Genomic DNA, 15,783 nt, shown 5'->3' on the forward strand with positions numbered 1-15,783 from the left:
ATTTGTTGGGACATGTACGCAATTAAACCACAAATAAAATTGGGTCTACATGCTTTCCAGTCTCAGGGGTGTTTGGCCTAACTTTTAAAAAGCGCTTTTGGGCTGAAAAGTGATTTTCGGCTGAATAGAGCGTTTGATAACTCACTTTAAAATCTGATTCTGCTTTTTAGAATCAGAAAACTGATTTTGAAGGCCCCAGAATCAGAAGCAGAAAAAAACTGCTTCTTGAAATCTGATTCTGATTTTGGATTAAAACTTCAAATTTTTATTTTTATTTTAATTTCAATATTTAAATTTAATTTTAATTTTAATTTTTAATTTTCAGATTCATTTTTGAATTTTTAAATTTTAACTTTTAAATTTTAAATTTTGAAAAATAGATTTCAAGAAGCAGATTTTAATTGTTTCTTATTTGTGGCCTTTAAAATTAGAAAGTGATTTTGTAGCCAAAAATAGTTATTCCTCAAATAGATAGTTGGCAATTTCCTTTCCAAAATCTTGTTTTGATTTGTAGAATTAGCTTTCTAATTTTAAAGGCCACAAATAAGAAACAATTAAAATCTGCTTCTTGAAATCTATTTTTCATTTCGAATTCAAATTTTAATTTAATTTTGAATTCAAATTTTAAATTTAAATATAGATTTTAAATCTTAAATTTTAAATTTCAAGCTTTAAATTTTAAATTTTAAAATTTCAAATTTTAAATTTATATATTGAACTTAATTTTTCAAATTTAAAATTTAAAATTTAAAATTTAAAACTTAAAATTTAAGTCAATATTTAAAATTTAAAATTTTTATTAAGTTTTAAATTTAAATTTTAAATTTTAAGATTCAGATAAATTTAAATTTTATTTTAAATTTAAAATTTCAAAATTTTAATTCTAAATTTAAATTTAATTATTAAATTTTAAATTCTAATTCAGCTTTTAAATTCAAAATCTTAAATATTAAATTTTAAACTAAAATTTAGAAAAAAAAAAATAATTTGCAAACGGTAAAAATATTTTGCCAAATACTTTCGCAAAATTATTTTCAAAATCACTTTCCACTTACACTCTGCCAAACTTACCAATTTTAGACAAAATGAGTTCTGAAAACCAATATTAATTGTGCCAAAATCGCTTCCCCAACTGTGAGGCCAAACAAACTTTATTTCTAAAAAACAAACAGAATTATTAGCTTGCTATATTTAGGANTAGTTCGGGTGGAGAGAGAGAGAGAGAGAGAGAGAGAGAGAGAGATCAAAAAACAACGAAAAAATAAAAAAAAAAAAGAGGGAGAAACACATCCCAATCCGCAGAAGAGGGGCTTTCTCTTCTCGCTCCCCTAAGCTGGCGGTCCTGTCCTCGGCACCTCCATTTAATGCGAAGATGAGGAAGACTTTTTTATAAAATAAGCATGATTCCGTCGCCGCTCTCCTTCGGACAGTCTTGTCAGTCGCCGCCGTGGCAGCCCGCGCAGCCTTCCTTCTGGGAGTCCGACAATGTCCGGCAGCATCTTGCGAAGTTGCGAGAAACAATTACCATCTCGAAACCACTGTAAGCCTTTTCTCTCTTTTTTTTTTTTCTTTTTTGTCCCCCCTCCTTTCTTTGTTTTTTTGAGAATGTTTTTTTTTGTTTGGGTAAAATTGCATGGATTAAAAGTTTTGATTTTTTTTTGTTTAAATTTTTTTTTTATGTATAATATGTAACTTTATAATGCTTTTGAAATTGATAGCTGAACTTTGAAAGTATAGATTTTACTATCTAATCTTAGTCCCTGATTGGATGCCACAATAAGTTATCCGGTGATAAGTTGTTTGCTAGGGAGCAAGAAGGAGTTTGATTTTTTTTTGATAGCATAATTTCACCTTACAGGTGATTTATCTTATTCCGAGAAAATAATTTGAAGGCCAAATGAATTCCTTTTGGCCCTGCTTGGATGTATGAACATTTTATTCGGCATATGTCTTTGATTTGGTCGAAAAGCATGTAGTATTTGGTAGACGAGAGTGCAATCAAATGTCCGGAATGGATACCATACTGGGCCGGCCTTCAAGTTACTTTTTTTGTTGGAATAAGAATAAGGCCTTATTTGGATGTCGGAATAAGTTGTCCGATGATAACTTACTCGATATGAAGATTTTCTCGTATGTTAGAACACGGGATTTTGATTTTTGCTCCTTGAAAGATCTCGGTATCCATGATTTGATAAGATAGCATATTTCACCTACGTGACTTGAACGTTGAATATACTATTCTTCTATTCTAGACATTTGACCTTACTACGAGCTTCCAATCACAATAGAAAGTCCTTGTACAGAATAGGATTTCACTGAATAGCTTATTCTGACGTCCAAACAAGGCCTAAATCATCGCGTAAATGAAATATGCCATCCTATCAAATCATGGATACCGAGATCTTTCAAGGACCAAAAATCAACCTCCTACTTCGTATCGAATAAGTTATCATTGGATATCTTATTCTTATTCTGACCTCCAAACATGGCCTTCGAAGACACTTGATTATGCTCCTCATCTATCAAATAATACAAAGATAGGCCAAACAAGATGTCCATGCATCTAAACAAGGCCTTAAGAGTATTTGCAAGATTTTATGGAATTTTCCGTCAAGGAACAGAATTTCACTGGATTACAACATACTCTATCAAAATGTAACAAATACGGGAAAGATTACGTCTTAAAATCAAAATTTTCAAAGTCCAAATACCTATTTCAGAAACACTGTAAGATGAGGTTGTAAAATCTAAACTTTTTTAAAAAGTTCAGGATCTATTTCAAACATGTTGTAGTTTAGGAAAGGCTTGTACATTTAGACCTATTGTTTAATCTGACCTCATATTGTCCCAATCTTAAAATGTTGGATTTGAAATGATTTCCTTGTCAGGCTCAATGAACTACAGGAAATTCTCCTTCTAAGAAAATTGAATGAGTCCAATGCTCAAGAAGATTCTACCCCAGAAACTGTTCTTCAAGAGATTGTTAACAGAAAGAGGATTAATCTAGATGCCCAGGAGTCTCTTTCGATCGAAGCGGCTAATTCTCTATGTTCGCATCTTAAGCTTCTACTTGGCCCTCTTAGTTCTATAACAAATCAAGCAAGTCCGTGGGAAGAAAGGTCGGCGGCGGTGAGATTAGCTCAGAAGCGGCAAAAGTCTGTGAGAAATACGCGTTGGAGGAAGAGAAAGAGGAAACAGTTTGCTGAGCTTCTGCGCAAGGTTGGTTATATAAGGTGCTATTAGCTTGTCAGTTATTGTGCTGCTTTTTCATTATGTGATGGATAAAAATTTGGGTGGTTTGATGTTAAAAAGGAGCGTGAAAATTATGATAAAGCTGATCAGGAAGCTGATGAATGGAGGGCTAGAGAGATTGCCAAGGACATTGCAAGGCGAAAGGTACGGCATAATTTATTAACATTAACCACTCATTCTAAATTGTTAGACTGTTCATGTCATATGATATGTATTTTTCTGTATGAATGAGATTACTTGCAATTATGTTTTATGCTGTTATTAAAAATGGTAAGTTGGAGAAGCAGCTTCAACTGCAATAGTTTTTGTACTTGGGTATATAAGCGTGTCACATCATATACTTTTAGTTGAAGTTGATTTCCAGAATGTTTCGTTGGACCGTTACTGTTACAAGATGTTTAGATGTTTCAACATGTTATCCGAATCAATAACTTATACATTTGGCAGTTAAGAAAATTTGTTGTCAGACTGCTATTGTGGTAACTTTTTAGTAGATTTTGCACTCTTTGGATAAAAAAATAAAGGCATGCTGCCAGAGTTCCTGAAATGCATTAAAATCCTTCAAATTATTTTAAATCTGGCTATTTATTTTGCAATAATGGACTTTCTTATGCTGCGCCTTTTCCTTAATTTTGCTCTCTTATGGCTTATTCCAGAACTGCCAGCTTTTTTGTTTGTAAGCACTTGTTAAGTTCATTCGGTTGGTAGAATCTAATTTTCACATGTTTCAGATGGAGAGCATGAAGGAAATTGCAAAGCAGAAAGCTAATGAGGAGAGAAAACGACTAGAATCTGAGGTGAGTCTTTTTAGTCATCTCATGCGGATTCTTTTGGAATGATCTTGGGTTGGTCGTGCACTGTCCCATGATATTTTTGTTGAAATATCTTACAAGTTATGACTATGTCACATCTTTTGCTCGATAAGAATGGGGGCTTCCCTCACCGTTTCGATTAAATCTGGAAGAGAGCATGATAGATAAAAGAGTTTTGTGTTCTTCAGTTATTCAGAAAAGTAAACCCTAAACAAATTTGGAAAACTAAACCCCCTTTGCTTGGATGAATCATAAATTTTGGGTTGTATGGTTTATTCATTTCCATTTGATGGAGCAATGCTATTTTTGTTTAATTGTAATAACAGAACAAAATGAGCGTAAGGAGCTCCGTATTGTCATTTTCCAATTAACCTTTTTAGTCTTACATATTTCTGACAATTACAGGTTCTGTCTTGTTTAAGGTGATTGGATATTTTCGCTGCATACTCGTTCGTTTTGTAATTACTTGTTGGACGAGATGCATATATTTTTAACTTTTTCTTTCTGAAAATAAGTTTTTACATATAAATAAGGCATCTTCTATTTAATGACTATGAAAATTCTGATCACATTGTCTGATCCTAATTCTCTGTTACACTTTCACATTGAAACTGATTGGTTGACAAGTTTTCAGTAAAATCGCTGAAAGAGTTGCGGAATATTGTCTGGGAATGCTTCTTAACAAATCTAGGTGAAACCGGTTTCACAACTGGATGTTGATCAATTAGTTTTTTTGGTTTTTGCGTTGATTTTCTATTTCAAACAGCAGATATGTTAGTGTGATAGATCAATTTATGCAGACTCACGTTGACTACATGTATGGTATGGTGTATAACCTTTCAATTTTAATGTAATTCTGCCCCAAGTTCTAATAATATGGATTTTCTATGAAGTTTCTGGTTTATTGTAAAATTAATTATCTTCCAAATAACCAATTTTGAATTAAGTCTTTATAGTAGATGAAGGTTAGTTAAACATTTGTTCATTAATCTGCTGAAAGAATGAGAATTTATCTTGTTCTCACATGCTTATTATTTCTGAAATGCTAAACATCCATATGTAATTATTTCAGTCCTGTATCTTTACTTCCAGGATCATACAGCTTCTATCTGTCCAAGAAGTTAACATCAACTGCACTGTAGCCATGAACCGGATTTTTCTGTTTATTCCTTCTTTCCTAATAAGTAGCTGATCCTTATATGTAGCTAAACCCTTAAGATGCCCTAACCTGAAACTTGATGTCAAGTTTTTGCTCTGCTTGATATTGCTGGCAAGCTTCTGTATTGTGTTCTATTTAGAAGCTCTGCAATTTTTCCTTGCCTTTACATACTAAGTTTGTAGTCTCACTAGTTTGCATTTACTATTCCTGGAAGATATCATCATTATGACATGTACCTTCTAAAGTTAGGTTCATTCATTTTCCTTCACACGAGATGACTAAATATGTGACATGCTTGCAGTACAATTAGTACTGGTAGTAAACTCTTACTGAATGTTTAGTCAGAAGATGTTGAAGAATTATCAGTTGTGAACATTTTACCAGTTTTGAGGATTATCAGTTTGATCTTAAGTATGCCTCTCTTTCCAGCTTGAGCTTGTCTTGGTTGTTGAGAAACTGCAAGAGCTTCGCTCCATCAGGATTCAAAAGTTGAAGAAACAAGGCAAGATATAATCTACTTGCATTGATTGTTTATACAATCCATTTTTTAAAAAAATTACATTTTCCAAATGAAATTTAGTTCATTTCTTTGCTTTGTGTTGATGGTTTCTTTCCTACATTTAAACTACTGCTATAGTAACTTGATATATTTTCAATTATGTTTAGTGTATAGGTTTACAAGAAAATTTCATTGTCTTTGCTAAATCATCCATTTATGGGCTGTTCCTTCTTTTCATGACTGTTGAGAAACTGAGCCATCAAAAGCCATGAAATAACCAATTTCTCAAACACACTAAGTACCTGTTTGGATGCATAAACTCTTTACTCGGCATATCTCTTTTGTTTACTCAAGGGAGTATGTTGGGGACTGGGAAAAGGTGTCTAAAACCGTGGAGTAGCCTCTACCTTGTTTCTTGACTATAATAAATTTCCTTGGATGCGGTGCACTATATTGAAAACTCTATGATTGTTAGGACTTTGCATCGGATTAAATTGTAGTCCTTGTTTGCAATACAAAAAAGGGGAAACAAAAAAAGAAGAATAGACCCTGTATCTTCTTAGTTATCAGTAGAGCTTGCTTTGACATCCAAACAGGCCTTAATGCAGATGATGCTATAAATATACCCAAAAAGGTCAAATTGTTGAACCAACTGTGTGGAATTGAACAATCTGTTACTTGTAGTGGAGCTTGGATCAGCGATATTCTACACAAGGGCATTTGATATTTGTAGACTACGGTACATAAATATTCATTGTGTGGAGAAATTCATTTTCTAGAAGATGATCAAACATGGTTAATACTCTTTCTCTTTTCCCTTGCTCAAGTGTACTATGATGTGCTACTTCGTTAGTGTGCATACATTCCCAACTTTGGGCGTACTAATGAACTTTACAGTCTAGCACCTTCCTGGACTGTATATGTAGTATCAGTGAAGAAGATTGGGAAACAACTATTATCTTTAAATGCTTAAGCTGTTAGAAAATATTGTTTTAATATTGTATCATTATCAATTTTCCTCAAATCTGGGTTTGAAACGATAGGCCCAAAATGTGTGCTGTGAATTAAATGGTCAAAGGCTTTTCACTCCTCATTTAAACAGTGCAAGGGCCTGGTGTGATTTGAATTCTTTATCTTCTCTTTATAAAATATTTAGACAGTAGACTTTGTAAAATATTTACAGAAAATAAGATGACGCTTCTTTAGCTGCTCTTTAATTTTGAAACTTTGATAATATGCTAAATCTTCTTTGGCAAGGGTAAACAACTTTGAGATAATATGGTTGTGTTAGTTATGACCTATTTGTTGGTTAGCGACAGCAATGTTAAACTACTTTAGCAACACTCTCTTCCCTATATTTCCAGTTATCAAAAAGCAGCAAAGTATGGCCTATTATCATTACTAGTTGTTAGCAAAGTATGAGGAAAGCGATCATTCATTTGACATTTAATGCAGGCCATTTTCTCCCTGAGGAGGATGATAAATTTCTTGACCGTGTGCGAGCTGCTGTTGAGGAAGAGGAGCGACAAGCTGCAAATGCTGCTGACAAAGCTGCTGCTAAGGATGCTATCACAACTGCTGAGGAATCCAGAAAAGCTATTGATGATATGGAAAAACAGCGCAATAAAATTGGGATCACAGTGGACCAAAACCAAACAAATGAGATGAAAAATGAGAAAAGTTCCGGGCTAAGTGGGAGCATGGAAAGTGGAGATCTAAAAGATGAAGGAAAAGTGAATGGGGATTATCAGTCTGTTGCCAATCTGCCATTTGAGTTCTACCACTATTATCATGGAAGTAGCAATGATATGGGAACGCTGATCGAGGTGATTTTCTTTGACTCTTGATGTTCCTTCTTTTTAGTGATGTGGACCGAGTGAGTTAAAGAACTAGTTGATGTCGTGATTTCGCTTGAACAATGTGTAATATATCCAGATTCTCGATATCTGAGCATTTTTTGGCGCAAACTGAAGTTGTTAAATGCTTCACTGACAGAGATGGCTGACAATATATTGGTGAACAGCTTTAAATTATCAAGCATTTCTGTGATATTTTTTTAGCTTGTCATGTAAACCCAGAATTATTTGGAGGAAGAAAATATTAAAAAAAGGATCTAGCACCATTTGGGTGAATGTTGGCAAAATTTCTGTCATTTTCCTCTCATGCTTCTTGTTAATCTAATAGCTTCTCCTTCTATTAATGTGACATTCGAATATCCTAAGAGTGCATTATTTTATTTTTCTCCCTCCGTAATGCCTGTCTAACTCTCACACAACCTAATATCACTCGATCTTAATTTCAGGTCCGAAGAATGTGGGACGCGTTCATAAGACCAGGAGGAAGGTGAGTTCGACTCAAATTAGCTGTTCTTTGAGAGAAGTTGCTACCGGAATGTCCCTTTCATTTCAATAAAATCGTATAGCATATCTACCAAGTTAGCTAAAACCATAAAGTGCTGCCAAGTTTTCACCCCTAGGGGTTGGGTATATTCCTCGGCTGTTTCCCATCATGTTAGTCTTTTAGGCAAAATGGTATCACGGCCAACTCCAAACTCTTTCTATTTGTTGAGATTGTGGGTTAAATCCCTTGCAGCAATATCTAATGGTTTAAGCTCCTATTTCTTACTTCATCTATCAATTCAACTCGTCTTTCATATCTATTATGCATATCAATGGGGGAGCTTAGTATGTTCCTGAGCTGATTAATGTCTGATTGTTGGGTAACAATACGATCCTCACAACCAAGGATTTCTGAAGTAATACACCAAAAAGATTTTTTTTGCCAAATGCATGGTTATGCGTCCTTCTTTGAGGGAATATTCTACAATTTTTTGTCGGAAACTTTCAAATTCTAACAGAACTTAAATGGACTTTTCTGATATCAAAACTAATGAAAAGTTAAATAGCAAAATCAAAATTTTACATTTTAGGCACCCATTTGCAAATGCCTTATAGTTCAGGTAAGATTTGTGCATTTTCCCCTGTATTTACTTCTGTAGCTCGATAACATTAGAAGGTGAATATTTTGTTGGTGCAGTCGAATACCTGGGCACTGGGTCCAGCCAGCACCTCCTGCAGATGAAGTGTGGGCTTCATATCTTGTGCGGCCAAAGTAATAGAAAGTAAACAATATCTAACAACAGGTTCTTCTAAACTTCGCTCCGCACCCTTGTGTGAGTAATGGAAGGTAAACAAAATCTCGGCAGTTTCATATTTTATCTGTTGCTTTACTGCCCCTGTGAGAATTTTTATGGAACTTGTTTGTACCATTGTGCAGTGATAGTGGCCACGACAATGCTGAATGATGGGCTCATTTGACTGGATTATAAGCAATGTGTTGTGCTTGCAATGTATCCTTCCAAAATATTTTGTGTAAACTACATGCAGAAGAGTTGTTATGATTGTTCTGCAAATGATTTTAAGTTGTGGTGTTGGTGATTCAAGTTCCCACGAAGCGGTTTTCTTGTCAAAGACCCACAACAAGTAATGTTATACTGAAGCCTATCGAATCTCAACAAAAAACTTTAATTTCTACACAATAGTTTTTCCATGTAGAATTAATTAAGTACTGCTGTGGCGGAGCTCAACGCCATCAATTGTCTTGACCTTTTGGTTGTAAATTTCGAAATCGCAAAGGCAAACCTAATAGCTGTTAGCTTGTTACTAGATGTAACGAAGAAAAATAGTATAATAATTGCTTTCCTGTATTCTTAATGTGCTTATGGTATCTTATCCTGTGTTCTTGTTGATAACAGCATTAAAGTTTATAGCTTTTGGTACTAGTACTTTTCCGAATTGATAATCCATGGACCACTGTGATAGTGTTATTGGGTTTTCCTATTTCATCATTCCACTGTGAGATGGCCCTCATTACTGACTTGGTTGAACTGGTTTTTTCTTAATGCTGCTCTTTTTACCGAACTTTTGAGCATTCGCTCTTTTATTCTTAGTGCATATTCGCTTGGCTTTTGAAAGCTACTGCTCAGAGATGGCAAGCAAATACGAGGCTCGCAGAGTGCTTATTCGTCAGAAGCACTTATCGCAGAATTGCTTCCGCTTGATTCTTTGAAATCTTTTCCGTTTCGCACAAAAACAACTCAATGTGCATCACAAGTGTGGTTAAATAGGCTCCAGCTCTAGAATATCTTTTCCAGTTGTGGGCTTGAATTTGAAGTTTCTCTGCTGTACAGAAAAGCTGCTGCAGGAATTACAGAAAAAAGGTGTTAGAACTTCTTCAAGCACTTCTGCACAAAACAGTTTTAGCTCAATGTCATCAATTCATGTATAATGTGGACTTGAAGATTAGGCAACAAGCTCTTATAACGGCAAAGTAGGTTAAAACACATTCTTTCATCAACTTTTTGCAACAGCATCTTTGCTTTTCTCTCTCTTTTAACTTTATTTCAGGTCATTCCTATGCCCTAATATTCCAGTAGCAATATTATTTTCCTTTTGGAGAATGCTCAAATTTCATAGATAGTTAATCCTTATCCATAAAAAAGAAGTAGAACTGAAACTTGATCTGCACTTGAAAGCAACAAATTTTATACTCAGAAGTACTTTCACATGGACAAGTGCGTGTGCTATGAATGATCCACCAAATCAAAATTGGGGTGCTGTGTGGGCCAGTTAATTCCACCATCTATTGAAACTTGGGCCTGGGTATGATATCATTACAGGGGTCTTATGTTCATCTTTTTCATTTTTTTTTGATTTAAACATTTTATATAATGTTCTTATGCATTTTTGGTTGTACATGTTTCCACCTTTATGTACTCAGCTAATATTGTGTAATCAAGTGAAGCTATAATACTTCCCGAAGTAAATGGTGTTGTTTATTTCTGCGTCATTTACAGTAATGGAAATGCAATCCAACCAATTCAAACATTAAATTTTACGATCTTACGATATCATTTATTTAGTGAACGACTGACCTCAAATTAATCTTATATTTTTCACTCAAAATTGTCAAAAATCGGAGCCACATTAATTTAGAGTTAGTAGCACCAATGATTTAACCAGGAATAGGCTTCAATACTTTATGTTCAAACCTTTTGTCAGGGTCTATTTTGGTTCCACTGAATATATTGCAATGAAATACCATTTAAATTAGCATTTTTTTAATCCAATAACTTTTACCGTATAGGTAAAATGATCAAATTCGAGCTTTTGTAGTTGGGGTTTGTTTGTCCCATTATGTAATCTCGGCTACTAATGCAGAAGCATGTGTACACTAGGGGGTGGCAATTTAACTCGCTGTTCGCGAACCAGTTCGTATTCGGCTTGAAATGAGCTCGAGATCCAATCGTTCGTTTAGTAGACGAACAAGCTGAATTTTTCAGCTCATTTAATAAACGAGCCGAACACGAGTTAGGGTCAACTCACTCGTGTTCGGTTCGATAACAGTTTTAATACATATATTTTATATTTATATAATATACATTTATATATAAATAAATATTATATTATACAAAATATAAATTTTTATTATTTCATTTAGGCCCAATCTAAATATAAAGCCTAATTTAATTAAAATAATTTATTTATATGTAAAATTTTAACCAGATATCATAAATTTATTTTTCATATATATCCTTTATAGAGTCTGGGTACTGTACTCTTATGAGTATAAGCTCTTTTGTACTCATAAATTTTCGACCGTTAGATCTAGATCATACTATTCAACCAATCACCCACTAAATTCTAAAAGACCACTATCAGCTAACCGCACATCTCTTCATCCAATAATTGAAAACTTATGAGTATAAAGAAGCATTACTTATAAGAGTATAGTAGCTGTAGCCTCCTGTCCAATTCCTTATCTTGTTGTTTGGGAGCCAGCTCGAGTTCAGTTCATGTTCAGCTCATTAAACACGAGCTAAATTTTTCAACTCGATACTTTAACGAATCAGCGCGTGTTTTAGTCGTTGACACCTAGTGTACGGTGGCTCGTTTGTAAATTAAAATTTTAAAAATTAATTGGAACTCATTATTAAAATAATAATAATAATAATAATAATAAAAGGAAATCTAAGCATCCTTTTCACACTGTTGAGCTGTTTGGAAGGCAATAAATAAGTGGCAATAAATAGGCCACTGTCGACTGCGCTCTAAACACCCCTTATTTATAACCCTAGCATAATTTTAAAAAGATAAAAAAAACATGCAAAATTTGCCTGAATTATTGAACATTTTAATCAGACTATTAATTTTTTAATATTTTAATTTAATTATCTAATTTTTTAATTTATTTGATTTGAATTAGCTAATATTATTTTGATTTCAAAATTGCGAAAATTGCTTGAAGCATACTAATTAAATTTGCCAGATAAATAATATATTCAAGTTTTAAAGTGAAAATATGGTTGACTGATTCAAATCAAACGAATTGAAAGGTTAGCTAGTAAAATTAAAATTTTGAACATTGGGTAGTCGATTCAGAATAGTTCATAGTTCAGATAAGTATTGTACGTTTTTGTACGCTCCTATTGCAAAGTATAAATCTTACACTTCAAAATCTTTTTTTGTAAAAAAAACCTTTTTTAACTTTTCTTGCATTAAAATAATTAATAAGATAAATAAGTAAATTTTGGTCCCTCAAATATTACAGTATAAATCTTATATATATATATATATATATATATATATATATATATATATATTTAGTAGGGCTATTGTGCTATTAGGAGCACAGCAGTCCTTGTGCTCCTAACTTTCTAACCACCCATCAAGTTTGATGGGTGGTTAGAATGAGAAAGGGAGGAGATATTGAAGAGAAATTTAAGGAGAAGAGAAATTGAAACACTCAATTTCTCTCCAATATCTTCTCCCTCTCTCATTCTAACCACCCATCAAACTTGATGGGTCGTTAGAAAGTTAGGAGCACAAGGGCTGCTGTGCTCCTAATGCACAGTAGCCTACTCATACTATATATATATATATAGTATATATATATATATAAAATTGAGCTAGAATTTTTAGAACACCACCTCCTTGGTGCTTCTAAGTTTTTAGCCCTTGGATTTATTCCTTAATTATTAATAGTCTTTGGATCAAACACTCTTCCACCTACCATCACCTACACCATCATCCCAACCCTACATTTCTTCATCTAAAGACTAAAAAGCACCACCCCTTTGGTGCTTTTGAAAGTATTCTAGCTCAACTCTCTCTCTCTCTCTTCTCTCTCTCTCTCTCTCTATATATATATATTATTAATATATATAGTGTAGAGCTACTATGTTATCGGAAACATAAGTAGTTGTGCTTTCAATTTTTTAGCCTTGGATCAAAGATTCTTCGGTTGGATGATAGCGGTCCCTTAGGTTGAGCGGTCCCTTTAGGATTGAGTGGTCCCCATTGGTTAATAATATTAATTCAATGGTTAGAAATGATCAATGGGGTTAATCTAAGGCTAAAAAATCGAAAGCACTAACTATTTTATACTTTCGATAGCATATATAGTATAGCTCTACTCTCTCTCTCTCTCTCTCTCTCTCTCTCTCTCTCTCTCTCTCTCTCTATATATATATATATATAGTAGAACTACTATACATTCAGAAGCATTATAGAGTTGGTGTTTCCAATTTTTTAGCACTTGGATAAACTTCTTTGATCATTTCTGATTGTTGGATTAATATTATTATCTTAGTGAGACCACTCAATCATAGGAGGACCACCCAACCCTAAGGGGGATCACTATCATCCCGATCCTATAATTCTTGATCTAAAGACCAAAAAGTCGAAAACACTAAGGCTTAGTTTGGTATTAAGCTCTATCTAACAATATTAGATAAAATAGAGTGGGGGTAAAAGCATATAGGGATATTTTTCTGCGTTTTTTGGTGGAACTACAGAAAATATATCGTAATCGACTAATCGTGATATGTGGAACGCAATATTATGTACAGAAACAAACAGAATATTTTTCTATCGTACTTTCTCATCGCACGTAATGCAATCTCTCTACAATCCCAAACGAAGCCTAACTATCTCATGCTTTTGAAAGTATAGTAACTTTATATTATATATAGAGAGATAGAGAGTCTAGCTACTATCCTTTTAGGAGGATAGAGGCTTTCATCCTCCTAAATCGTTTTAGATGATAGGGATCCCGAATCAATAATTGAAATAATTAAAGTTGATTACGAGTATTTATAATGTCTAGAAATAAAATTTCATACATTTTAAAATTCGTTATTAAATTCATTGAAGAGTGGAAATATGAATGGTAAAAAATGAATAACCTTGTGAAAATATATGTTAGACTTTTTCAATTCATGATTGGAGTTTTCAAACATTATTTAAATAGTATAAAAAATTTTCTGTCAAAATTTTAAGCTCTTTTGGTTGTTCTACGCCATTAAACAAGCAAAGGCTTATATAGGCCATAGAAAATTGTCTATTTTGTGAATTTTTGATAACTACATAAATAATTTTTAAAATTCATGAAATTTAATTTATACACTTTAAATACTCTAGATTAACTTTAACGGTTCCGATCATCAATTCAAAATTTCTATCATCTAAAACGAATAGGCCGTCTTAAGATTATTGTTCTACACCGTTAAACAAGCAAACGGCTCATATATGCCCTCACAAATTATCGATTTTGTGATCCATTCAACATTATGTAAATAATTTTAAAATTTAATTTATAGATACTTTAAATACTGTAGATCAATTTTAACGATTACGATCATCGATTTGAAATTACTATCATTTAAAATGACTCTTAGTAAGAGAATGATTTTGTCATTCGTCTTCTTAAAAAGATAGTAGCTGTACTGATAGTATTGCTCTTCGTGTTTGGGTTGAATTTTATTAGCTTTTGTGATTGGCGAAGTGACAGCTCGCAGCAATGCGTTCAAAAATCAAAAGTCGGCGTTGCAGTTGAACAAACAAACCCAAGAGAGCCCTAGTCCTTTTCACAAGATTATGGTGATCGCACTAGTTATTATTAATTTAATTACTATATGTGTCATTTGAAATATTTTTTAAAATAAACCTAAACTCTTTGAAATTAAAGTCCTTTGTGCAACAAACTTAATGCCAATTCTTATTGATCCATAGAAAATAGTGAAGGCTAAATTATACTTTTGTTCCCCAAAGTATAAGATGTGTGACACTTTGATTTTTAAACTTTAATTTATTTAGATTTTTAAAATTATTATAAGCAAGTTCTACAATCTAATTTAATTGATTAAATATTGATATACAGTTAATATAGGAGTAATGTGGCAGTATTGTGGTTAATGATACGATAATTATTAAATAATAAATCACTTTTTTATCAACAATATGTTAATATTTGGTCAACTAAATGAAGTTGTGAGACTAGTTGCAATAATTTAAAATTTTTAATTTAGAAATTCTAATAAATTAAAAGTTCGGGACCAAAGTATCATGTGCCTCGTAGTTTTAAGACCTGCAAACACATAATTTAGCCAATAGTAACAGTTCAAGCTATAATATGGTAAATTAAATTCAAAATGATGTTAGAGAAAAATTCTATTTAAGAAAAAAATTATTTTATTTGTTCTTAGTAGTCTTACAGTGTATAGTACGTATTTAATACTTTATTGGATTTGGAAATGCGAACCACATATTATATATTTGTATTTGCCAAATGGATGACTTATATTATTTAGGGTAGAAAAAATATTCCAAATAAACATAGTATATTACATATGCATATTTATTTTTTGCCTAGAAGAAAAGTAGAAAACATTAAGCACTTATGTGAGAATTGCATATATATGTTGCAATATTAGCCGGATATTATGGTCCATGCAACCCTTAATCAACAACTTGATTAAGGGAATAGGTTGACTCAAGCCATATTTCCATGCATATTTAAGTTGAATTCCATCTTTCTCGGCGTGTTTGTCGACACACTGCAATCAATATAAGTTGTTCATAATAATAATATTAATCTACACCTTTAATAAATATTTTAGAGTAATACTTCAATAAATCATATAAATCTTGACCATTTATTTTTTAAAATAGATAATTGAGATGTAATATGATTCTAGAGGCAACCTACTATTCAGACATAAG

The 15,783-nt window shown here is 32.8% G+C and overlaps 1 protein-coding gene across 1 annotated transcript; it reads left to right on the plus strand.

The window, feature by feature from the left end:
• On the plus strand, nucleotides 1,401–9,448 carry LOC109716811 (U11/U12 small nuclear ribonucleoprotein 59 kDa protein). Its single transcript, XM_020242387.1, has 9 exons — nucleotides 1,401–1,540; nucleotides 2,889–3,219; nucleotides 3,313–3,396; nucleotides 3,984–4,049; nucleotides 5,653–5,725; nucleotides 7,178–7,548; nucleotides 8,025–8,065; nucleotides 8,759–8,908; nucleotides 8,999–9,448. The coding sequence occupies exons 1-8, from the start codon at nucleotides 1,401–1,403 to the stop codon at nucleotides 8,835–8,837; spliced, it is 1,185 nt and encodes a 394-aa protein (XP_020097976.1). The 3' UTR covers nucleotides 8,838–8,908; nucleotides 8,999–9,448.

This window comes from Ananas comosus, linkage group 10 (genome assembly GCF_001540865.1).
Source record: "Ananas comosus cultivar F153 linkage group 10, ASM154086v1, whole genome shotgun sequence".
Classification (NCBI taxonomy): domain Eukaryota; kingdom Viridiplantae; phylum Streptophyta; class Magnoliopsida; order Poales; family Bromeliaceae; genus Ananas; species Ananas comosus.

What these genes read in the sequence shown, in the direction of transcription:
- LOC109716811 (XM_020242387.1), top strand. Translation starts at nt 1,401, where the DNA reads ATGATTCCGTCGCCGCTCTCCTTCGGACAGTCTTGTCAGTCGCCGCCG. An exon ending in ATTACCATCTCGAAACCACT is followed by an intron (nt 1,541 to 2,888) that starts GTAAGCCTTTTC and finishes TTTCCTTGTCAG; the next exon opens with GCTCAATGAACTACAGGAAA. An exon ending in AGGACATTGCAAGGCGAAAG is followed by an intron (nt 3,397 to 3,983) that starts GTACGGCATAAT and finishes CACATGTTTCAG; the next exon opens with ATGGAGAGCATGAAGGAAAT.